The sequence below is a fragment of the Coenobita brevimanus genome, chromosome 71 (assembly GCF_032717465.1).
Source record: "Coenobita brevimanus isolate Jiangsu-jjx chromosome 71, ASM3271746v2, whole genome shotgun sequence".
Classification (NCBI taxonomy): domain Eukaryota; kingdom Metazoa; phylum Arthropoda; class Malacostraca; order Decapoda; family Coenobitidae; genus Coenobita; species Coenobita brevimanus.
Genome location: NC_137024.1, coordinates 50,158,369 through 50,183,044, shown reverse-complemented (window position 1 = coordinate 50,183,044; position 24,676 = coordinate 50,158,369). Strand labels below are relative to the sequence as shown.

At 43.8% G+C, this 24,676-nt stretch overlaps 1 protein-coding gene across 2 annotated transcripts in view; it reads right to left on the bottom strand.

The window, feature by feature from the left end:
• LOC145406638 (terminal nucleotidyltransferase 4B-like) overlaps positions 1-24,676 on the bottom strand; it is a 170,307-nt gene that overhangs the window by 140,913 nt on the left and 4,718 nt on the right. For both annotated transcript variants that reach the window (XM_080277715.1, XM_080277716.1), the window contains exon 2: positions 870-1,040. In XM_080277715.1, coding sequence (XP_080133841.1) covers positions 870-1,040 — 171 coding nt within the window. The remainder of the gene's footprint in view (positions 1-869; positions 1,041-24,676) is intronic.

The following is a 24,676-nucleotide window of genomic DNA, read 5'->3' as shown; positions in this document are numbered from 1 at the left end:
TCAAGTACTTGGGTAGTGTGATGAGCAGGGATGGAACTTTGGGGATGAAGTGAGTGAAAGGGTACAGCAGGGAGGGAAGGTTGTTGGTTCACTGAAAGCAGTGATGAGAAATAGGGAGGTGAGTATGGAAGTTAAGAAGTCACTGCATGATAGTATTGTGATCCCTACCCTGACGTATGGAAGCGAGGCGTGGACCTTGCAAGAGGGGAACAAGTCAAGAGTGAGAGCAGTGGAAATGAGTTACCTGAGAGGAGGATGTGGAGTGACATGGAGGGACAGGTTGACGAATGAAGAAGGAACGTTGTGGGGTGGATGTGGATGTGGTTGAGAAGATTAGGAGAAATACACTGAGGTGGTTTGGACATGTGGAGAGAATGGAGAATGAAAGACTGACTAAGAGGGTGTATGTAGGTGAGGTGGAGGGAGGGAGAGGGAGGGGAAGACCGAGGATGAGGTGGAGGGATGGAGTTGAGAGGTATATGAGGGAGGGGGGGGTGAGTTGGGGGGAGGGTAGTCAAATGGTGGGTGACAGAGCGACTTGGAGGCGTTTTGTCTGCTGCCATCCTTTGCGGGATTAGGGCGTTGGGCTATAGATAGATAGATAGTTTTTGTGTAATCTTGCTCACAAGCCAACCAACAAACAAACAAATGGACAGGGTGAAAATATAACCTCCTTGGCAGAGGTAATTATGTATTCCCACACAGAGCTCACTAGCAGAAACAATATCACACATACAATGTATGGGAGTAACCCAGTTGCACAAGCTTGTGAATAATGAAAACTGACTAGAACAACAACAGTTGACCTGCGAGTGCTGTATTAAAATGTTGGTCATTATTTTTAATGCACTAATCTTTCTCTAGCTGACCTGGTTGGGAGGTAAAGCCCTGTTCGGAAGCTGCCAAAGATCTCCACACGTGCTTGAGGCCACAAATCAACAATGACCCGTTCAATACGGTCCACCACCCGCTGCCTCATTTGGTGCTCCTCTTCACTTGGACACATCCAATTATAAAAATCCTCCATCTCTTGATGCAACCTGTAGGAAATGTAAAGGTATATGGTGGTTGATTTTCTGAAGATTTCTCAATTAAAATGTAAAGTAACAGTTACTACACAATGCATAATGATGTACTAACATACAGTACTTCATGGTACATAGCAAGAGACAAGAATGCCTACTGGTAACATCTCCCAATATATAGCTAACACTTCTGTCCCTCTGAACTAATATTATATTAAACTTTGCTGTATCAGACACCTTGAACCCACTGGCCTTATTCTTCTTATACTGGAATCTGTCAGCAGTGATTGCTAGTGGAGAAGGGAGAAAAGTGAGCAGATGGAGAGAACACTTTAAGGAATTGTTGAACATAGAGGATGGAAGTAATGCGTGTATAAGTGGCTGGGGAATGGCTGGGAGAAGGAGGGAGGTGAGAAGACAGGAAGAAATCAGTAGGATACAAGTTGTGGAAGCAATAAGGAAAGTTAAATTGGGGAAAGCCCCAGGAATTGATGGAGTGTGTGGTGAAATGCTGAAGTATGAGGGAGAGATAGTAGTAGAATGGATGTGGAAAATGTGCAGATTGGCCTGGGAGGATTGGAAGTCAGGTATAATTATTCCCTTGTACAAAGGAAAAGGGGAAAAAGAAGTGTGTGGTAATCATAGGGGCATCTGTCTTCTTAGTATAATAGGAAAAGTGTATGGTAGGATACTTATTGACAGAGTTAGAGAAAGAACAGAGGAATTAGTCGGAGAAGAACAGGGAGGGTTTAGGAAGGGAAGAGGTTGTGTAGATCAAATATTCATTCTTTGATCTTTAGTGGAAAAGTCACTAGAGAAGGGAAAGAAGTTGTATATGGCTTTCATGGATTTGGAGAAAGCATATGACAGGGTGGATAGACAAGGATTGTGGAAAGTATTAAGAATATATGGAGTAGATGGGAAGTTGTTGAATGCTGTGAAGAGTATGTACGATGATGCTAAGGCTGCAGTGCGTGTGGATTTTTCTCTTTGAAGGTTGGGTTGAAACAGGGATGTGTCATGTCTCCATGGTTGTTCAATCTGTACATGGATGGGATAATAAAAGAGGTACAAGGTAGGGTAGTGGATGTTGGAGTGGCCCTAATGAGAGAAAGCAGTGTTTGGAAACTCCCTGTACTGTTGTTTGCAGATGATACTGTGTTGTTGAGTGAATCCGAAGGGGAGCTGCAAGGCTTGGTGGATGAGTTTGGGAGTGTAAGAAACAGAATCTAAGGGTGAATGTAGGGAAGAGTAAAGTAATGGTCTTCAAGAAAGGTGAAGTAAGTGAATGTACAGTGAGGTTTGATGATGAGGAAATGGAAAATGTGAGTACCTTTAAGTACTTGGATAGTGTGGTGAGTAAGGATGGAAGTTTAGAGGGTAAAGTACTTGAAAGGGTACAACAAGGAAGAAAGGTTGCTGGTTCCTTGAAGGCAGTGATATGAAACAGGGAGGTGAGCATGGAAGAGAAAAAGTTGTTACATGACAGTATTGTGATACCAACTCTAACATATGGAAGTGAAGCTTGGACGTTGTTGGAGGGAAACACGTCAAGAGTGAGAGCAGTGGAAATGAGTTATCTGAGAGGAGCGTGTGGAGTCACATGAAGAGACAGACTGACAAATGAGGATGTGAAGGGGCACTGTGGTGTGGATGTGGATGTGACAGAAAGTGTTAGGAGAAACACACTGAGGTGGTTTGGCCATGTCGAGAGGATGGAGAGTGAGAGACTGACGAACAGAGTGTGAGTGAGGTGGAGTGGGAGAGAGAGATGGAGAGATGGAATGGAAAGGCATATGAGAGAGGGGTGTGTGAACTGGGAGCAAGGAAGTGAAATGGCGGGGGACAGGGTGACGTGGAGGCAATTTTCTTGTGCTCACCCCGTAAGAGGGATTAAGGCATGTGGCAATAGATAGATAGTATTTGATATCTAGCCATCAGTATCAATACTTGCTTATAAACATTTAGTATCAGAAGTATCAATATTTTGGTACTGATACAGCCACCACTAGTGATTACATTAGCCACTAGACCACACAAGGTTACTGTACACCAACTAGAGGCTAGCAGGTTACGATCACTGAGTGGTAAGTACAGTACTGTACTTTATCAAAAATTCATTCTGCAACCTTTGACTTCTTCACTTACTTATTTGTGGATTTTCATTGTTTGTGCACAGTTTTCTTAGTGTCTAGCATTATACTGGATATTCCCATGTGTCTTTTGATGCCTAAATAACCGAAAGACTGAAAAACACTGCCACAGTTAAGAGGGGTACTCTATATAGGGGTAGGGTATTAGTGGACTTCTGTTGTTAATGCACTGTTTTCTTAGTGGTTTGCATTATATTAGATATTCCCGTGTGTGTTTTCATGTCTTGAAAACTGAAAGACTAAAGAACACTGTCACAATTAGGATGGGTACTGTACATACATGTAGGGAATAAGTTGGTAGGGTATTGCTCCATATCCAGACATACAGATGGCTCTATTACATTGGATAACTGAGGGATTACCGTATACAGTAGAAGTCCGATTTTTCGGCATCTATGGGACCAGGCAAGTGCCGAAAAATCAAAATTGCCGAATTATCAAAAACCCTACCCACTCAATACCTTATATGTTTCGGTGAACACTATCATCACTACTCATATCATTACAAATGTGCTTGGAGAGAGTACTGTATACTGTTTGATACTGTACAATACTGTAATGAATACAGTACTATACATGAATATGAAAAATAAAGAAATTAGTGAACATACTGTATATAAATGTAATGGTACAGTAGGCCTACAAGTTCACATGCACTTACCTAAACTTATAGTAGGTTCTCTATTTACATATGTACAATAGAAGGGGTTGATTGGACTCTGCTACTGCTGGAAGAAGTCCCCAGCAGAAGAAGGTCCTGCAACAGGCTCTAAGGACTCATGGAGAATTTCAAGACTGACGAAAAAAATCGGAAAATCTGCCGAATGATCAGAGATTTTCGTAAATGGGACTATTTCTCAAAACTGCCGAAATATCAGATTTGCCGGGGAATTGGATGCCGAAGAATTGGACTTTTACTGTACATTGAAGAACTTGCAATCACTTTCGACACAGTATGTACAGTATTAGAGGAAATCTCCTGCCCATACACAGTAGGCACGCACAGTATGCGAGTTTATTGGCGGCAGAGGAGGTACATACTGTGAATACATAAACTTATGGGAAAAATTACATATGGGTGGCACCCCACTTCATCGGTAACCCTTGAGACTCCTTTCAAACCTAAGTATTGTACTGTACAGGGAAACTAACTACGACACATTATCTAAGATAAAGTAAACCAATAAGATTATGGCTTTACTAAATCAACAAAAATATGGCTGTTCACCTTAACCCAAGAGGACAACAGGCTTGACGGACGTAAGAAGGGGATCCGAGGCAGGGTAAGGCACCTAGCATGCACCTCCTGCACCACCCACCACACCATCTTCCTCACCACTCTTGTCACCAGCACTTTTGACACTTTCACTAGCTAATGCACTCACTTCGTTCATAAACCCTTCAAAGTCTATTTCTGACACCTCAAACATTGCATCATCCTCTTGATCCTCCCCAGGAAATGGCTCTTTTGATGTTGAAGGGAGTGATTCCTCACTTTCTTGAGGCCACAGATAATGGGTGATGAGGGTTTGCTTCCTTCTGTTAACCTCCTGGTTGTGCCTATCTCTGTAGTAGCGGAAGGTTCTGTCCAGTGAAGTCATCACTTCCTCCACTCGCAACTGACAATGTTCGATGTCCTTGAATTCTTCCTTGAATTTATATAGGACACACAGTACCCGGCTGATCTCCATCATTGACAAGTCTCCACTCTCCGTCACTGGTGGTGCTGGCTGTTCTGTTGTGTGGTCTCCTGCTCTGCACTGGCCTCGGGGTAACCCAGGATTTGGGCCATCCTTCGCTGCTGTCTTGCCTTCAGGGCACGTAGAGCAATACGGTACGGTACGGTTAAATTAGGCTTGTAAGTAATGCCCCCACCTTCTGCCCCTCTCCTGGTGACGACTCAAGATGCCTGGAACCACTATCTGACTCTCTTCTTCATCATTTCTGCAACATTCGTGGCCTTTCCTCTGACTTTCGCTCTGTTGAGCACCACCTCTCCTTCTCTAAACCTTACCTTCTTTTTCTAACTGAGACTCAGCTGTCTGAAGACACTGACAGCAGACCCTTTTCTGTATCCTCCTACTTTCTCTATACTCATTTCAAAGCCAAAGGTGGATGTTGTGTATACATACGCAACAACTTACCTTACTCTCGTGTTTCTGATCTCGATTCTTCTGAATTCTCTACACTCTGGCTTCAGCTTTCCTGTTATTCTCTGACTAATTATATCTGTGCTGTTTACTTATCTCCTCATTCTACTGACTATCAAAAATTCTTTGACTATCTTACTTCTACAATGCAACACATTCTATCCATTTCTCTGAAATCTCCATTCTAGGAGATTTCAGTGTTCATCACCCTTTTGGCTCTCCTCTTCTTTTATTGATCCACCTGGTGAACAAGCCTACACCATTTCTATCCTTAATGACCTAAAGCAGCTTGTACAGCACCCTACCTGTATCCCTGACCGCCTTGGAGAGAGTTCCAACATACTTGACCTCTTCCTTACAATTAATCCTTCTGCTTACGCTGTTAATCTTTTCTCTCCGTCGGGCTCCTCCGATCACAACCTTATCACCTTAACCTGTCCTATCATTCCGGTACGGCCTGCGGACCCTCCAAAGAAATGTCGTCTGTGGCACTTTGGAGCTGCGGATTGGGAGGCCCTCAGGCAGTACTTCTTTGATTTTCCTTGGAATGATTATTGCTTCCATGGCCGGGAGCCATCTGGGTGTGCCTCGTGCATTAAGGAGGTTAATCTCTTGGGCATGGAAGCATACATTCCTTTCTCATATCCTCTGACTAATGCATGAAAGCCTTGGTTTAATCACACTTGGTCTAATGCTATCCGCAACAAGGAGAGGCCCTATAAAAGGTACTGAAGCCAACCCACCCCTGAATCACATCTTTTATACGTTTCTGCCCGGAATCGTGCTAAGTCTGTTCTTCGCTCTGCTAAAAATAATTTCATCCGTACTAAGTGTTCTCAACTCTAACTCGAATTCTTCCCGCTCCTTCTGGCACCTTGCCAAAAACCTTTCTAACAACTTTACCTCATCATCCTTCCCTCCTCTTTTCTACTCTGATGGCTCTGTACCTATTTCTTCTACTGATAAAGCAGATCTGTTTGCTCAGACTTTCTCCTCCAATTCCAGCTTAGACGATTCCGGTGCTGTTCCTCCATCACTTCCCCCCCTCTGACTTCCTCAAGGCTGACGTTAAAATTTCTTCAGCTGATGTATTTTCTGCCATCACAGGCCTCAATACTAATAAGGCATATGGGCCTGATGGAGTCCCTCCTGTTGTTCTCAAGAACTATGCTTCTGTGCTTACACCCTGCCCAGGCAAACTCTTTCGTCTTTGTCTATCAACTTGTACCTTTCCTTCTAGCTGGAAGTTTGCTCTCATTCAGCTTGTCCCAAAGAAAGGTGACCATTTCCAACCCTCTAACTATCGTCCAACTGCTTTAACATCTGTATCTCAAAAGTTTTCGGGTATATTCTTAACCCCTACACCGCGGGCTTGTTTACCAATGACTTGCGTGTGCCGCGGGGTTATTTGGGCTCCGACAGACTCTCAAAAAATATTTGCCAAAAATCAGTTATTAGTCCTAGAATAATAAAATTACATATGCTTATGGCACATACCTTCAGCTTTCTCATGGAATGATTGTTGAGCCTTCGTCAGTTACCGTAGGACTTGTGGAGACCTCTGAAGTAGGGTAACAAAGTCTCCACTTTACACTTCCCGACAACCCGTAATATGATTACCACAGCCAGATACAAACACTATAAACACTATTCTACAATTTTCAAGTAGTTTGGGATCCATACTAAAAAAAAAAAACACTGTGAAAGCAATGGAAATTACGAGCGCGTCTGATCGTCGCACTGGCACTAGTTCGCTCTTAGTAGTCTGTCATTTATTATTCATAAAACCCCTCACACTTTATATTTCTATTACTATATAACACTTATATATATCTACAGTCTTTATTCATAAGTTTCCTTCAGTAGTATTAGTTTATTGTCACTGTAGGGATTCAATTTCTTTCAGTAAAATACGTAGCATTCACTTTCTCGTCCTGTATACTGGCATTGAGAGTGAATGTCACTTTCATCTTCACTCTCATAACTCATAGCATTCAGACATGCTAGAGTGAAACTTTCACTTTCATTACTCCTAGGGTATATACTCGTATTCTTATAATACTACTCATTTACATTTCTATTTACGTTCTCTATTTTATTTACGTTATTTACATTTCTATTTTATTTACACTGTGTTGTGCACTGTCACTTGAAATAACTTATAAAACTATTTTCCATTGTTCACGTATATTTACATTCATTACTTTCACTTGCTGTTTACACATTATTTACAATTCCACTTGCACTGTTTTACTCAATAGAAAGATCGTAGTCACTCTTTTATCAATTGTCAGCCCTTTACCTCTTTCCACACGAGGTTTAGTAGGGGGTAAAGGTCACAGGGCCATTTGCATGGGGGTGAAAAAGGCCTTGAAGTCAGCAAGAAGAAACATACGTACTCTCGCTTCGGAAGTTGAGAGTAACCTGATAACGGAGGGCCAGCTGGAGGCCTGCTAAGGGGTTATTCAGAGTTACCAATATTACTTCTTGAAACAGCTAAGTCTAGCACTGATATGATTGGCAGGAAATCTAGACAATACATTATAAATTTGGAAGTTCCAGGTGAATGTAAATATCACTTAGGCTTCTCCCTTCCCTCCTTACATGTATATTTATTTCGAAAATAGATTAGAGGCCTACTTGGGAGATATATATTCAGAGCTACCAATGTTAGATCTTGAAACATCTTTGTTTAGCACTGATATGATTGGCAGGAAATCAAGACAATACATTATAAATTAGGTAGTTCCAGGTGAAAGTAAATATCACTTAGGCTTCTTCCTTCCCTCCTTACATGTATATTTATTACGAAAATAGATTATAGGGCATATTTCAAGGGGAGAAAAACAGCGAAAATTAGCGAACGAGTGCACGTGAGGTGTTGTCAGGTGATAATTAGCCAATTCCAGGTGTTTGGCACTCTCACTTACCTTATTTCTTTCTTGTATATATTATTTGGTATAAGAATAGGACATAGGGCTTATTTCAATGGATGAAATCAGTGAAAAATTCCAGGGAAGATTTACTTAGCGTAGCACGGCCGGGCAGGCGAGAGGATAGGGTAATGGAGGGGGGGGTAGGGAGGGGAGTCAAGAATGGGGAGAAATGGCTAAATTGTCAACAATGGATGGGAGTACAGATGAGATTAGGAGTGCTGACTAGTGTTGGACATTGGCAGTACTAATAGATGATACAAGCCCCCACTTGGAAGCCCGGGTGAATTCAAAATAACACAGAATCACAAAAGCGACGCCCCGCGGTATGATCCCTTGCTCCCAAGCGTCACAAAAGTGACGCCCCGCGGTTAAGGGGTTAATAGAAAAATTTTAAAACATCTTTCCTACCACAACCTTTTTTCTGATCGTCAGTATGGGTTCCGTCAGGGACGCTCCATTGGCGATCTTCTCACCTACCTTTCAGACTCCTGGTCATCCTCCTTTCGGGACTTTGGTGAAAGCTTTGCCATTGCACTTGACATCTCAAAGGCTTTCGATCGAGTCTGGCATAAATCTTTAATTTCCAAACTGCCCTCTTATGGTTTGTATCCTTCTATCTGTGCCTTCATCTCTAGCTTCCTTTCTGGTCGTTCTATAGCCGCTGTTGTAGACGGCCATCGTTCTTCTCCTAGATCTATTAACAGTGGTGTTCCTCAGGGCTCTGTCCTATCACCAACCGTCTTCCTTTTATTCATCAACGATCTTCTAAGCTGTACATCTAACCCTATCCACTCATACGCTGATGACTCCACCCTTCACCTTTCCATTCGATTCCCGCAACTTCCATCTCAGCAGTTACGTCAATAAACAAGGGATGAGGCTATGGCACACCTAATGTCTGACTTGGCTCGTATCTCTGACTGGGGTAAAAATAATCTGGTCGTTTTTAATGCATCAAAGACTCAGTTTTTACACCTTATCAACCCAACAAAATCTTCAACAGGTATACCCACTAATGTTTAGTAATATTCAGCTTAATCCTGCATCACCCTTGAACATGCTTGGGGTTTCATTTACTAGGGACTTATCTCGGAAAGATCATATTACATCTCTTGTAAAATCTGCTTCCAAGAGATTGGGTGTGCTAAGCCGACTCCATTCCTTCTTTACCTCTGCACAATCGTTGACTCTATACAGGGGTTTTATCCGCCCCTGCGTGGAGTACAACTCTCATGTGTGGGGAGGCTCCCCACATACAGCTCTTCTCAATAGGGTGGAGTCAAAGGCTGTTCGCCTCATTAACTCTCCTCCTCTTACTGACTCCCTTCAACCTCTGTCTCTTCACCGCACTGTTGCATCTTTATCTCTTTTCTATCGCTACTTCAATGGTCACTGCTCCTCTGAACTGTCTGCATGCATTCCTCCACCTCTATGATATGCGTGTAGCACCCATCTAGCAGCAAACTCTCATCTCTTTTCTGTCCAACTCTCTAATGCAAGAGTTATCCATTACTCCCAGTCCTTCATTTCATGCAACAGGTCAACTCTGGAACTGTCTTCCTTTGTCTGTATTTCCTGCTTCCTATGATCTCCAGTCTTTCAAACGCAGTGTGTCCATGCATCTCGAAATGATCGGATCTTGAATTTGGCTCTCTCTTGTATTTTGTTTTTCTCTTGGAAGGAACGGTTTTGCGGGCTCATTGCCTTTGGTTCCTTCTCCCTCACATAAAAAAAAAGCCTATATATATACATTATATATATATATATATATATATATATATATATCAGTAATCAGTCTAATATCCGGACGCCCAATAACCGAACATACCCACTACCCGGACATAATCGTCCTGGGATCCAACATTCCCAAAATGGTCTGAAAACCCAAAAAAATAAAAAATAAAAAAACTATTTTTTCCCATCCGTAATTTGAACTTACCGCGCACGTCGCGGGAGAGCATTGTTTTGGCGCGTCATTCCTCCGACGTCCGATAGAGCGCCGCTGCATCCTCCCCACTTTCCACCTGTCTCTCACCGCGAGTGCACGCTCGTTGTAATGGCTGCCCACGTGATCGCTTTTGTGGTGGTGCACTACCTGCTGCTCTCGGGCCTCCTCTTAGTGTGTGTGATGATGGCCCCGCCACCTGAGAAAAGGAAGAGAGTGGTGTTGACTCTGGAGAAGAAGAGGGAGATATTGGAGAAAGTAGATGCGGGGTGGTCTTCTTCCTGCATTCTCCGTGAGTTTAACCTGGCCCGGTCTACTTTGTTCGATATCAAGAGGTCCCGAGACAAATTCATGCAGTACACGGCTGACTTCTCGTCGAGAAGCAAACGCAATGTGGAAAGGAAGGTTATGTTTACCCCGAAGTTTGCAGAAATCAACCGATCCACGTTGATTTGGTATCGACAACAACGTGCTGCTGGTGTGATGGTACGTGGAACGGAGCTGGAGGCTGCTGCTGAGAAGTTCGCCAGGCTTCACGACACCCTAGACTTCAAGGCATCCGAGGGTTGGCTCTTCGCGTTCAAGTTGCGGCATGGCCTTACCAACCGTAAAGCACATGGCGAAGCACTGGACGCTAACGAGGATGGAGTTGACGAGTTTTGGCACAAGGTGAAGGGCTTGATCGACAGGGAGGGCCTAGCTCTCTGTCATGTCTACAACGCTGACAAAACTGGCCTATTCTATCGCTCGCTGCCAACGAACACTCTAGCCGAGGAGACGGAGAAGCGTGTACCTGGCCGCAAGCTCTCCAAGGAACGGATATCTGCTTTGTGTTGTGCCAGTGCTAACGGCATGCACCGGCTGAAGCCCGTTGTTGTTGGCCACACAAAGCAGCCTCGGTGCCTTCGTGGGGTGATGGATGTCCTTCCTGTCGTCTGGTACCATTCTTTGAAGGCATGGTTCACAGCTGTGATCTTCAAAGACTGGTTTCACCATCACTTCGTCAAGGAGGTCATCCATTACCAGACGAAGACACTGGGAATCCCGCGCGACCAGGTAAAGGCCCCCCTCCTACTCGACAATGCACCTGCCCACCCGTGCGACAAGGACTTGGTTGCTGAAAATGGCCGTATTAGGTGCATGTTTCTGCCACCTAATACGACTGCTCTCATCCAACCAATGGACCAAGGAGTGATTGTGGCAACAAAGCGCCTATACCATCGGAAGTTCCTGGACGAGGTGATAGCTGTTCTCGAGGACGAGGAAGAGTGCAGGGAGGGACAGGACACATGAGGCAAGCAGACTTTGGAAAACCTTCGCCGCTACAACATCAAGTCTGCGCTGTACAACTGGGCTAGTGCATGGAAGGAAGTCCCTGTGAAAACTCTGGAAAATGGTTGTCTCGTCTGCTTCTCGAAACAGATGTGGAGTACGATTTTCTAGGGTTTGACGTGGATGACTTCCATGCATGGCTACGTACGCACGGCGACGATGTAGATGTGGACGATGTTCGTGAGTGGTTGGATGACGACGAGGGCGATCCTGGGTATCAGACGTTGTCTGATATGGAGATCATGTCTTCGGTTGCAGTTGTCAGTAACGAAATTGAAGATTCTGACGCTGAAGGCGACGATGATGCGGACTCCTCTCAGCAGGACACTACTCCAGCCATCCCCAAGCTGAGCGCACTCCGGGAACATCTAGAGTTCGTCCTAGACTACCTGGAACACCCGGACTGTGACAGGGAGATGGGGCCCTTGGGACTCGTGGAGGAAGTGCATGCTTTCAGGCAGCGCATCATCAATCGTCAGAATCGTCGGTCATTGCGTCAATCAACCATTGACAGTTTTTTCAGGCCCGTGACCCCCGCTGTGCCCAGCCCTGGCTCCACTCCGCTGCCTCCCCAAGACAGGCCCTCATGCTCCAAGCCACAGCCCAGCACATCAGCCACGGTGGAGTCACCGCTCGACATGAGTTTGCGGCTGGCTTCAGAGTCCTCTGCAGTGGGTACGCCATCACCGCGACCCAGCGATGCACCTCTAGGTCGCCTGCCAGTGATACTCTCGGACTCTGACAGTGAATAAACAGCAAGAACTTCTCCACTAGACCACACGGGAATTTTGAGTGTTGTGCAGTGAAAAAAAGTGTGTTGTGTTAAGGATTTAAAGTTGTGAGAGAAAAGACTCTATAGGAAAAAAATTTAACGTAAATAGAAAGTGTGAGAGAATGGGAGTATGGATGGGGTATATGTGCAGGAGTAGATGAGAATGAGAGGGCAAAGGAAGGAGTGTGTATAGTTGTGAGTAAAAGATGGAAGAAGAGCATAAGACAGTATGGATCAGTTGGGTCAAGGATTGTGTGGGTAAAGTTGAAAGTTGGAATACAAATGTGGGCGATTGTGTGTGTGTATGCGCCAACGCAAGATCGTGCTAGAAGAGTGAGAGAAGAGTTCTGGACAAATGTGGAAATGTGCATGGAAAAGTTTGGAAGGAATGAGAGAGTGTTTTTGATTGGTGATATGAATGGTAAAGTTGGGAATGTGAAGGTGGATGGAATAGTTGGTGAGTGGGGTGTGCCTGCCGAGCTAGATGAGAATGGGAGTGCGTTAGTGGACATTTGTGCTGGGAGGGGGTTGGTGATAGCCAATACCCTCTTCAGGCATAAAATGATCCACAGGTATACATGGCGAGTGATGAGAAGGGTGGGTGGTGAACTGAATGAAAGGAAGGCAATGATTGATTATGTGTGTGTGGATGAAAGGATGCAAAGATGTGTAAAGGATGCAAGAGTGTATAGAGGTTGGGGGAGTGGACTTTCTGACCACTACTTGGTGGTGGCCAGAATTAGGATGCAAGTGAGATGGAGGAATAGAAGAAGGGAAAGACGAGAGGAAGGAGTAGTTGCAAGGAGAGTGGAAAGGTTACAAGAGGATGAGAAAAAGGCAGAGTATAAGAGAGAAGTGGAGGAACGATTGGGCAAATATGAATTGGAGCAGATGGGAGACGTGGAAGGTGTGTGTAAGATATTTACAGAAGAAATATGTGCAGCATGTGATGTGGTGTGTGGAAGGAAGAGAAGGCGGAGGGGGTACAAGGAACAGCGTGGTGGACTGAAGAGGTGAAACAGGCTGTGGCACAAAAGAAGAAAGCATACAATGAATGGGTGAGAAATAGGGGCGTGGAAGAAGTTGAGAGGCGGAAGAGAGAGTTGTATGTGGAAAGGAAGAGAGAGGTGAAAAGATTAGTAAGAGAGAGTAAGAGGAGAGTGGATGAGGAATTTGGAAGGAATTTGAGTGCAAAGTGGAGGGACTGTAAGAAAATGTTCTGGAGAGAAGTGAAAAGAGTAAGACAGGGTGGAAGTGAAGTTAGCAGGGGAGTGAAAGATAAAAATGGTAGATTATTAGTGGAGAAGGGAGAAAAAGTGAGCAGATGGAGAGAACACTTTAAGGAATTGTTGAACATAGAGGATGGAAGTAATGCAAGTATAAGTGGCTGGGGAATGGCTGGGAGAAGGAGGGAGGTGAGAAGACAGGAAGAAATCAGTAGGATAGAAGTTGTGGAAGCAATGAAGAAAGTTAAATCGGGGAAAGCCCCAGGAATTGATGGAGTGTGTGGTGAAATGCTGAAGCATGGGGGAGAGATAGTAGTAGAATGGATGTGGAAGATGTGCAGATTGGCCTGGGAGGAAGGTAGAGTCCCGGAGGATTGGAAGTCAGGTATAATTATTCCCTTGCACAAAGGAAAAGGGGAAAAAGAAGTGTGTGGTAATCATAGGGGCATTTGTCTTCTTAGTATAATAGGAAAAGTGTATGGTAGGATACTTATAGACAGAGTTAGAGAAAGAACAGAGAAATTAGTTGGAGAAGAACAGGGAGGCTTTAGGAAGGGAAGAGGTTGTGTAGATCAGATATTCATTCTTAGATCTTTAGTGGAAAAGTTTCTAGAGAAGGGAAAGAAGTTGTATGCGGCTTTCATGGATTTGGAGAAAGCATATGACAGGGTGGATAGACAAGGATTGTGGAAAGTGTTAAGAATATATGGAGTAGATGGGAAGTTGTTGAATGCTGTGAAGAGTATGTACGATGGTGCGAAGGCTGCAGTGCGTGTGGATAGTGAACTAAGTGAATTTTTCTCTTTGAAAGTTGGTTTGAAACAAGGATGTGTCATGTCTCCATGGTTGTTCAATCTGTACATGGATGGGGTAATAAAAGAGGTACAAGGTAGGGTAGTGGATGTTGGAGTGGCCCTGGTGAGAGAGGATAGTGTTTGGAAACTCCCTGTACTGTTGTTTGCAGATGATACTGTGTTGTTGAGTGAAGACGAAGGGGAGCTGCAAGGCTTGGTGGATGAGTTTGAGAGAGTGTGTAAGAAACGGAACCTAAAGGTGAATGTAGGGAAGAGTAAAGTGATGGTCTTTGAGAGAGGTGAAGTTAGTGAATGTACAGCAAGGTTAGATGGTGAGGAATTGGAAAATGTGAGTACGTTTAAGTATTTGGGTAGTGTGATGAGTAAGGATGGAGGTTTGGAGTGTGAAGTGCTTGAAAGGGTACAGCAGGGAAGAAAGGTTGCTGGTTCCTTGAAAGCAGTGATAAGAAACAGGGAAGTGAGCATGGAAGTGAAAAAGTTACTACATGACAGTATTGTGATACCAACTCTAACGTACGGAAGTGAAGCTTGGACATTGTTGGAAGGACACAAGTCAAGAGTGAGAGCAGTGGAAATGAGTTATTTAAGAGGAGCCTGTGGAGTCACGTGGAGAGACAGGCTGACGAATGAGGATATAAAGGAGCGTTGTGGTGTGGATTTGGATGTGATAGGAAGCGTTATGAGGAACACACTGAGGTGGTTTGGCCATGTGGAGAGGATGGAGGGCGAAAGACTGACGAAGAGAGTGTATGTGAGTGAGGTGGAGGGGGGAAGAGGGAGGGGGAGGCCAAGGATGAGATGGAGGGATGGGGTGGAGAGGTATATGAGAGAGGGGGGTGTGAGTTGGGAGCAGGGCAGTGAAATGGCGGGGGACAGGGCGACTTGGAGGCGATTTGTTTGTGGCCACCCCAAACGGGATTGAGGCGTCTGGCAATAGATATAGATAGATAGATTTGTTTGGAAAATGAAAAGAATGGGAAAAGTTAAAGTGCTACACTTAGTAAGTTACAATGGAGCATTATTTAGACAAAAGTGCACACTGTGAAGAGAACGGACTTCTGTGTGTTATTGACTAAGTTCAGTGCAAGACTTCAGGAACAGTGTACTGCAAGTGCTTCAGGAAATCGTTCTTACTGTCAGAGTCCAAGAGGAGGCGGTTATTCATCGAGGTGGCCAGGGACTTGCTGTAAGCAGCCAGAATGTTTCATACTGCACTTTTTTCCATACTATACTTACCTCATTTCACTCTTTAATGTCCTTTATTGGTGTGAATAGAGTGTTAGTAGCTATGCATGTGCAGTAGGAATGTGTTTTTCTGAGTTAGGCTAAGTTAGGGTCCATAAGTACCAGAATGTTTATTAATGTATGAACATACTTCTAAACCCTCATTTTATGTTTCTTTTGCATTTATTTCAGTCATTTATGTGCCTTATTGGTGTGATTTGGGTCTTAAATAGGTGCTATGCATGTCCAGAGGGAGTTGTATAGGTGTTTCTCTGAGTTAGGGTCCATAAGTACAAGTCCATAAGCTGGGGCCCAATATCCGGACAAAACCAGTAACCGGACCTACCTATGGCTCTATTACGTTGGATATTGGAGTGATTACTGTATATATATACATATAGGTTAGTCTTTTCTTATACTTCGACATTTCGCACTTCAACAATTCACGCTTCGATGTGATGAAAAGTTACCATTTTCCTCAAAGTTGAACAAAATTTCCACACTTTGACGTTACTCCCTGGCCGAGAAAATGCCACCCACAGGTACTGATGCTCATTCGTTGGCAAATTACGAAGAGAAGGCAGCTGCAATGGAAATGACAGAGGAAGACATGAATAGTGAGGAAGAGACTGAAAGCCCAGAGCAGCCAAAGGAGGGCAAGATGAGCATGCAGAAATTATCCCACTGCCTGTCCACCATAACAGAGCTGGTAACCACCATCGAGGCATACACCAGGACTGTGCCAAAGGTACCCAAAATCCTGTCCAGCTTAAATGCTACAAAGTCCAAACTGCTGGAAGTGTATAATAACAGCACTGGGGAGCAGAAACAAACAAAAATACCGGTAACAAGATATTTCTAGGAAAGACCAAATGTAGCAGACATTATCAGAGACTTGGATGTGTCTGGTACTGGGGATGAGGAGGAAGGAGAAATGGACAGAGAAGAGGCAGATGAACTGTAACCAGGGTTTGGCCTAGGTGATGATTATGGGTCTTCCCCAGAAAGGCCCATGTCACCTAGTCACTAGCCCCATCCACCCACTACAGAAATTCACATGCCCTTCACACACACACACACACACACACACACACACACACACACACACACACACACACACACACACACACACCTAGTCACTATCCTCCATCCATCCTGTACAGAACTTCACATGCCCTACAAGAACATCATCACCTAACCCCTGCATTTGATTTTCTTTCTTTTTTTGTCAATTTTTCAATAAATTGTGTACTTGTATATACATTTTTCATTTTTACCAGTTATCATCACCCATTTTGACCCTAATTACAATGTAATGTAACCTAAAAATATTCTTTAGTTCATTTTGTTAGGTATTTCTTGTGTTTGTGGATTTTTTTTTTTTTTTTTTTTAGAAAGGTCAAGTAGGTAACCTAGCTGTCTCTATGGAACACTTTTAATTTTTCACATAAACAATTGGCGAACTTCATACTTTGACATTTCACACTTCGCGCAGTTTTGGTGGAACGTACCTCAGTCAAAGTATGAGGAAAGACTGTATACTGTATATATATATCTATCTATCTATTGCCAGACGCCTCAATCCCGTTCGGGGTGGCCACAAACAAATCGCCTCCACGTCGCCCTGTCCCCCATCATTTCACTGCCCCGCTCCCAACTCACCCCCCCCCTCTCTCATATACCTCTCCACCCCATCCCTCCATCTCATCCTCGGCCTTCCCCTCCCTCCACCTCACTCACATACACTCCCTTTGTCAGTCTTTCACCCTCCATCCTCTCCACATGACCAAACCACCTCAGTGTATTCCTCATAACGCTTCCTATCACATCCACATCCACATCACAACGCTCCTTTATATTCTCATTTGTCAGCCTCTCTCTCCATGTGACTCCACAGGCTCCTCTTAAATAACTCACTTCCACTGCTCTCACTCTTGACTTGTGTCCTTCCAGCAACGTCCAAGCTTCACTTCCATGCGTTAGAGTTGGTATCACAATACTGTGATGTAGTAACTTTTTCACTTCCATGCTCACTTCCCTGCTTCTTATCACTGCTTTCAAGGAACCAGCAACCTTTCTTCCCTGCTGTACCCTTTCGAGCACGTCACCCTCCAAACCTCCATCCTTACTCATCACACTACCCAAGTACTTAAACGTACTCACATTTTCCAATTCCTCACCATCCAACCTCGCTGTACATTCACTGACTTCACCTCTCTCGAAGACCATCACTTTACTCTTCTTTACATTCACCTTTAGATTCCATTTCTTACACACTCTCCCAAACTCATCCACCAAGCCTTGCAGCTCTCCTCCATCTTCACTCAACAACACAGTATCATCTACAAACAACAGTACAGGGAGTTTCCAAACACTACCCTCTCTCACCAGGGCCACTCCAACATCAACTACCCTACCTCGTACCTCTTTTATTACCCCAACCATGTACAGATTGAACAACCATGGAGACATGACACATCCCTGTTTCAACCCAACCTTCAAAGAGAAAAATTCACTCAGTTCACCATCCACATGCACTGCAGCCTTAGCACCATCATACATACTCTTCACAGCATTCAACAACTTCCCATCTACTCCATATATTCTTAATACTTTCCACAATCCATGTCTATCCACCCTGTCATATGCTTTCTCCAAATCCATGAAAGCTGCATACAACTTCTTTCCCTTCTCAAGAAACTTTTCCAATAAAGATCTAAGAATGAATATCTGATCTATACAACCTCTTCCCTTCCTAAAGCCTCCCTATTCTTCTCCAACTAATTCCTCAGTTCTTTCTCTAACTCTGTCAATAAGTATCCTACCATACACTTTTCCTATTATACTAAGAAGACAGATGCCCCTATGATTACCAAACACTTCTTTTTCACCTTTTCCTTTGTACAAGGGAATAATTATACCTGACTTCCAATCCTCCAGGACTCTACCTTCCTCCCAGGCCAATCTGCACATTTTCCATATCCATTCTACTACTATCTCTCCCCCATACTTCAGCATTTCACCACACACTCCATCAATTCCTGGGGCTTTCCCCAATTTAACTTTCTTCATTGCTTCCACAACTTCTATCTTACTGATTTCTTCCTGTCTTCTCACCTCCCTCCTCCTCCCAGCCATTCCCCAACCACTTATACTCGCATTACTTCCATCCTCTATGTTCAATAATTCCTTAAAGTGTTCTCACCATCTGCTCACTTTTTCTCCCTTCTCCACTAGTAATCTACCATTTTTATCTTTCACTCCCCTGCTAACTTTACTTCCACCCTGTTTTACTCTTTTCACCACTTTCCAGAACATTTTCTTACAGTCCCTCCACTTTACACTCAAGTTCCTTCCAAATTCCTCATCCGCTCTCTTACTCTCTCTCACTAATCTTTTCACCTCTCTATTTCTTTCTACATATAACTCTCTCTTCCGCCTCTCAACTTCTTCCATGCCCCTATTTCTCATCCATTCATTGTATGCTTTCTTCTTTTGTGCAACAGCCTGTCTCACCTCTTCATTCCACCATGCTGTTCCTTGCACTCCCCTTTGTCTTCTCTTCATCCCACACACCACATCACATGCTGCACATATTTCTTCCGTAAATATCCTGCACACACCTTCCACGTCCCCCATCTGCTCCAATTCATATTTGCCCAATTGTTCCTCCACTTCTCTCTTATACTCTGCTTTTTTTCTCATCCTCTTGTAACCTTTCCACTCTCCTTACAAATACTCCTTCTTCCCGTCCTTCCCTTCTTCTATTTCTCGATCCTAATTGGACCTTGATTCTGGCCACCACCAAGTATTGGTCAGAAAGTCCACTCCCCCAACCTCAATAAGCTCTTGCATCCATTACACATTTTTGCATCCTTTCATCCACACACACATATTCAATCACTGCCTTCCTTTCATTCAGTTTACCACCCACTCTTCTCATCACTCGCCATGTATACCAGTACCTGTGGATCATTTTGTGCCTGAAGAGGGTATTGGCTATCACCAACCCCCTCCCAGCACAAATGTCCACTAACGCACTGCCATTCTCATCTATCTCAGCAGGCACACCCCACTCACCAACTATTCCATCCACCTTCACATTCCCTACTTTACCATTCATATCACTGATCAAAAACACTCTCTCATTCCTTCCAAACTTTTCCACGCACACTTCCACATTTGTCCAGAACTCTTCTCTCACTCTGCTTGCACGATCTTGCGTTGGCGCATACACACACACAATCGCCCACATTTGTATTCCAACTTTCAATCTTATCCCTACAATCCTTGACCCAACTGATACATACTCTCTTATGCTCTTCTTCCATCTTTTACTCACAACTATACATAATCCTTCTTTTGCCCTCTCATTCTCACCTACTCCTGCACATATACCCCATCCATACTCCCATTCTCTCACACTTTCACCTCTCCATTTCGTTTCAGTTATTTCGCATACATCAACTTTCACACCCTCAAGCACCTGGACAATCTCTCTCTCTTTTACCTCATCATTCGCTCCCCTTACTTTCCAAGTTCCGATTACCATGTCCTTTGTCTGGTCCTTGGTCGTCATCTTTTGGTCAGTCCTTGTCCGAGGCTTCTTGTTTGTCTTTTTAGTTAGTTGTTTTCCGGGGAGGGGCACTAACCCTCCGCCAACCCTTTTAGTCGCCTTTTACAACAAGCAGGGATACTGGGGGAGTATTCTTGAAAAAAAAAAACCCTACCCCCAAGGTGTGTGTGTATTATATATATATATATATATATATATATATATATATATATATATATAGATACTCTCTTATTTATCTGGATGTGACGTATTCAGACTTGTTCATTATCTGGATACTGGACCTTGGCTCTATTAAACCATTATCCGAATTTACTTGACATTATCCGGACCTAAAAGTTCCCAAGAACTTCGGCTGACCAACCAACATGTTCAAACATTCGGTATTGGGGCCGCTGGGCTCTAGCCATGCGCGGAAAATATGATGTAACCCACAACCTGATCTAAAATGTCCATACGCCCCTGTACTGAATGGTCAGTGTCATGTGCTGGTCCGATCACTCCCTACAAACCACCAGCACCCAAGTACAGTGAGTCCTTGATATATGAAAGGGATAGGGACCAAAAAAAAACCTTTTGTAATTTGAAATTTCGTATATCGGAACGATTTTCCCCATTGAAATATACATATAAAAGGGGGGATGCATCCCAGGACCCCCTCAGACCCCCACCTAAACTTCACCCCCCCCCATTAAGAAGTAAGCAATACCTGTATACAATTGTAGAGAAGGAGGTGGCCATATTCTTGTACATCTCCTTTTTCTTTGTCACAGACCCAATGGTGGAAACAGCAAGGCCTGAAGCACGCCCAATCTCCGAGACTCCCTGCCCCTCCTCATGAGTCTCATAATTTCCAATTTCCTTTCCAGAATTAGAGTTTGGTGCTCCTGCTACTTTGCAGTGGGCTCCCACAATGCTGGAGATGATGCAGGGCACTTGGGAGGCATGGCGAAACAATACGAAAAGGTGAAGGGCTGCAAAAATATCCTCACGTACAGCAAGGCTGTGAGGAGAGGAGGGATGTCGACTCAACTGAGAAGCAAGCAAAATTTTGCTTACCAGAGAGGGGTTCGTTTTCTCTCGGCAAGCGAGTGCAACACTGTGCACCGCGCCCATTTTAAATTTTTCATACAGTATTCCATTAACCCCTTCATAGCTGTCGGCCTTCAACAACACTTCACTGTTTTGGTGTCAATGACGTTGAGTTAGGGAATTATAAAAAACTGCAAACAATTACGGGAAGAGAACGAAGGTCACTGGTGTGTGTACATGACCCTACTCTACCATCCCATCAGTCAGACGTTCTTTTCACTCCAGATGTATTCGCCGATGTTTACATGCTTATGTTACATGCGCCCTAATTTTGAGTAAGTTTCTTTCAGCACGAGAACATAATTTACCACCCTCAAAATAGTCAGAAAAATATAGAAGACAAACTAGAGGAATATGCACTGAATTGGTAATGTCTTTAGGCTGTATGCTTACACAAAAGATTATGGGTTTTACAATTTTAAGAGACGATATGGAACAAAAATGTTTGCTAATCAGAAAAAAATTACTCTTTCGTCCCACATGTTCTCGATGGTTAGCAATCAGTTCCACATTCTTCGTTCGGTATCCCTCTTCCCAATGTATTTCGGACCGACTGAGCGCAGTTATTTCTGCTCCTTAGAGTTAGTGTACATTTACTGCTCATTCTTTTGTTTGTTCTTATGTGTATGTGTGAAAGAGAGAGGACTGATACAAACAATTATGTATTCCATTATCACTTTCATAGCTGCTGGCCCTGAACAACGCCTTACTGTACTGGTGTCAGTGACGCTGAGTTAGGGTGAGCTATAAAAAACTGCGAGCAATTATGGGAAGGGAATGAGGGTCACTGGTGAGTTTACACGACCCTACCACCTCAAGCAGTCTGGCGTTCACAGTTCACTTCGTCCCAGATGTTTTCGGCCGATGTATACATGCTGATGTGACACGCATCCTAATTTTATTAATTCTTACACGAATCAATGCAAATCACAGGATGGGTTTAGGGAAAAAAATAATACTAATAAAAAAAAAGCCAGGTGCGCAAGACAAGTCTTTTCACATATGTAAGAAAAAGGAATTGATTATAGAACTTTGAAAAAATGGTCCCAAGGCCGAACACGAGAGCACACAAATATCTGAACCCACAGCCACTTAGGGGGCTAAACATACGTTTTACTTTAAGCAGTAAAAGCACCATACCAAATCAGTTCTTCCTGATAGTCTGTTATATTTTTCAGATTACTGTATTTCTGGGTTGGTAAATACAGTAAACGTTTCTTATTAAATCTGTTTCCCCATCATTTTTAGCTATTCTGGTGTGACAACTCTTGTTTATTTCATTAACATAATGGCAGAAAGGACTGTTCTTCCCTAAGTGTTTAACTAAACCAGGCCTAACCGAGCTTATCTGTACCTAATAATTTTAACCTAACCTAACCTCCAGTTCAAAAATTGGGAAACGATATCCACCTTTGAGCACGTTGAGTTTCTTCCACTGAGCTGGAAACGATCGTAGGGGAAAGTGACGATAATAAAGGGGAGGAAATTTTTCAGCAAGAAAAAGTAATTTACCAAACTGAAAGTTGTCAGAAAATTACAGAAACAAGCTGGAGGATTATGAATTGAATTGGTATAAGGTCTTTCTGCTGCTTCAAGTGTACAATGAAAGACACAAGTATCTTCCCAAAGTCTGACAAATAGAGCGTGGAAAAATCGAATCATTTGAAATACGCACTAGCAGAAACAGGGTTTTCATTGTATTTTGCCTGGTGTAAATTTTCTTCAGACTGAACTGGAAAGATAGTCGTGTCTTTCATTGTACATTTACCGGTAAATAAATCAATCTAACTGTACTTGTGTTTTGTTTCCGCCAGATTAATCGTGATTTCAGACTATTGTATTCAGGCACTTCTTCACATCATATAGTCTGGATAATCAGGCTATCTCTGCATTTCCTTTCGTATCAAGTATCGCTTTTCGTATCAACGAGACAGATATTTTCGTACTGTGGAATTTGTCCTATATTAATCGATTTCGTACCATCGAAAATTCGTACTTCAGGTTTTTGTATTTCGAGGACTCACTGTAATAACGACCAAAACCTACAAACATTGTCAAAACATCCGTACGCATCCCCACCAAATGTCCAAAGTAGAGCAGACACCGGGAATGGCCCTCCTCAACTGCCACCGCGCATCTAACAGAGACCGCAAGCCACACGTCAGATGAAAGAGCCCATCCGCCTCTACATTGAACTTCCAAAGTTGACCAGTCAGCGGGAGTTGTTTTCCAACAGTCAGTGCACATGTAAGACAGACCACAAGCCACAAGTCAGGTGAAAGCGCCTATCTGCCTTATGACAGAAGGATGAAAATCCTGCCCACAGGTTCACTTCTCCCCTCCCCTCCTTCATACCCTCCCATGCTCCCTGCCTTGCTAGCCAGGCCTCCCGGTTCCCCCCTCACTCCTTCAGTCCCACCCCTCCTTTGTGCTGAAAGCACGGACCTGTGACTTTTTAAAGTTTTTGGCGGTTCACTTGAATATTATTGGCTGTATCAAAATTCCACGAAATCCAAGAAAGCTTATTAAATTATGCATCTAGACAAATGCTTACATCTTGGAAGGTGCAGGCAAAGTTCTGCACTAGCATAGTGGGAAGTTATATGAAGGTAAGTTTTACACTAGAACACCATTTATTCGCACTGCAGTGAAAGGATGAGAGAATGGGAATACGGTGTAGGTATATGTGCGGGAGTCAGTGAGAACGAGAGGGCAAGAGAGGGAGTATGTCTGATGATAAACAAGAAGTGGAAGGAGAATATAAGAGAGTATGGAACAGTGGGTGCAAGGATTGTATGGGTGAGGATGAAAGTATGTATACAAGCATGGGCGATTGTATGTGTGTATGCTCCAACAGAGGATCGAGTGGCAAGAGTGAAAGATGAGTTTTGGGCGAGAGTAGAAGCATGTATGGACAAGTTTGAGAGGAGCGAGAGAGTGCTGTTGATTGGAGACATGAATGGCAAAGTTGGGAATGTACGAGTGGATGGAGTGGTTGGTCAGTGGGGTGTGCCAGCTGAAGTAGATGGGAATGGTAGTGCTTTGGTGGACATCTGTGCTGGTAAGGGGTTGGCAATAGCCAACACCTACTTTCGTCATAAGATGACCCACCGGTATACATGGAGAGTAATGAGGAGGATAGATGGTGAACTTGTTGAACGAAAGGCAATGATAGACTACGTGTGTGTGGATGAGCGAATGAGAAGACAAGTGTTGGATGCAAGGGTGTGGAGAGGGTGGGGGAATGGAGTCTCAGACCATCACTTAGTGATGGCCAAGGTAGAGCTGCAAAGAAAGTGGTTGAGGAGACGAAGGGGAAGACAGGAGGAAGCAGCTCCTGTGAGAAGAGTGGAGAAATTGCAAGATAGTGAGAAAAGGACAGAGTATAAGAGCATAGTGGAAGAAAGATTGGGAAGGTATGAGCTAGAGCAGA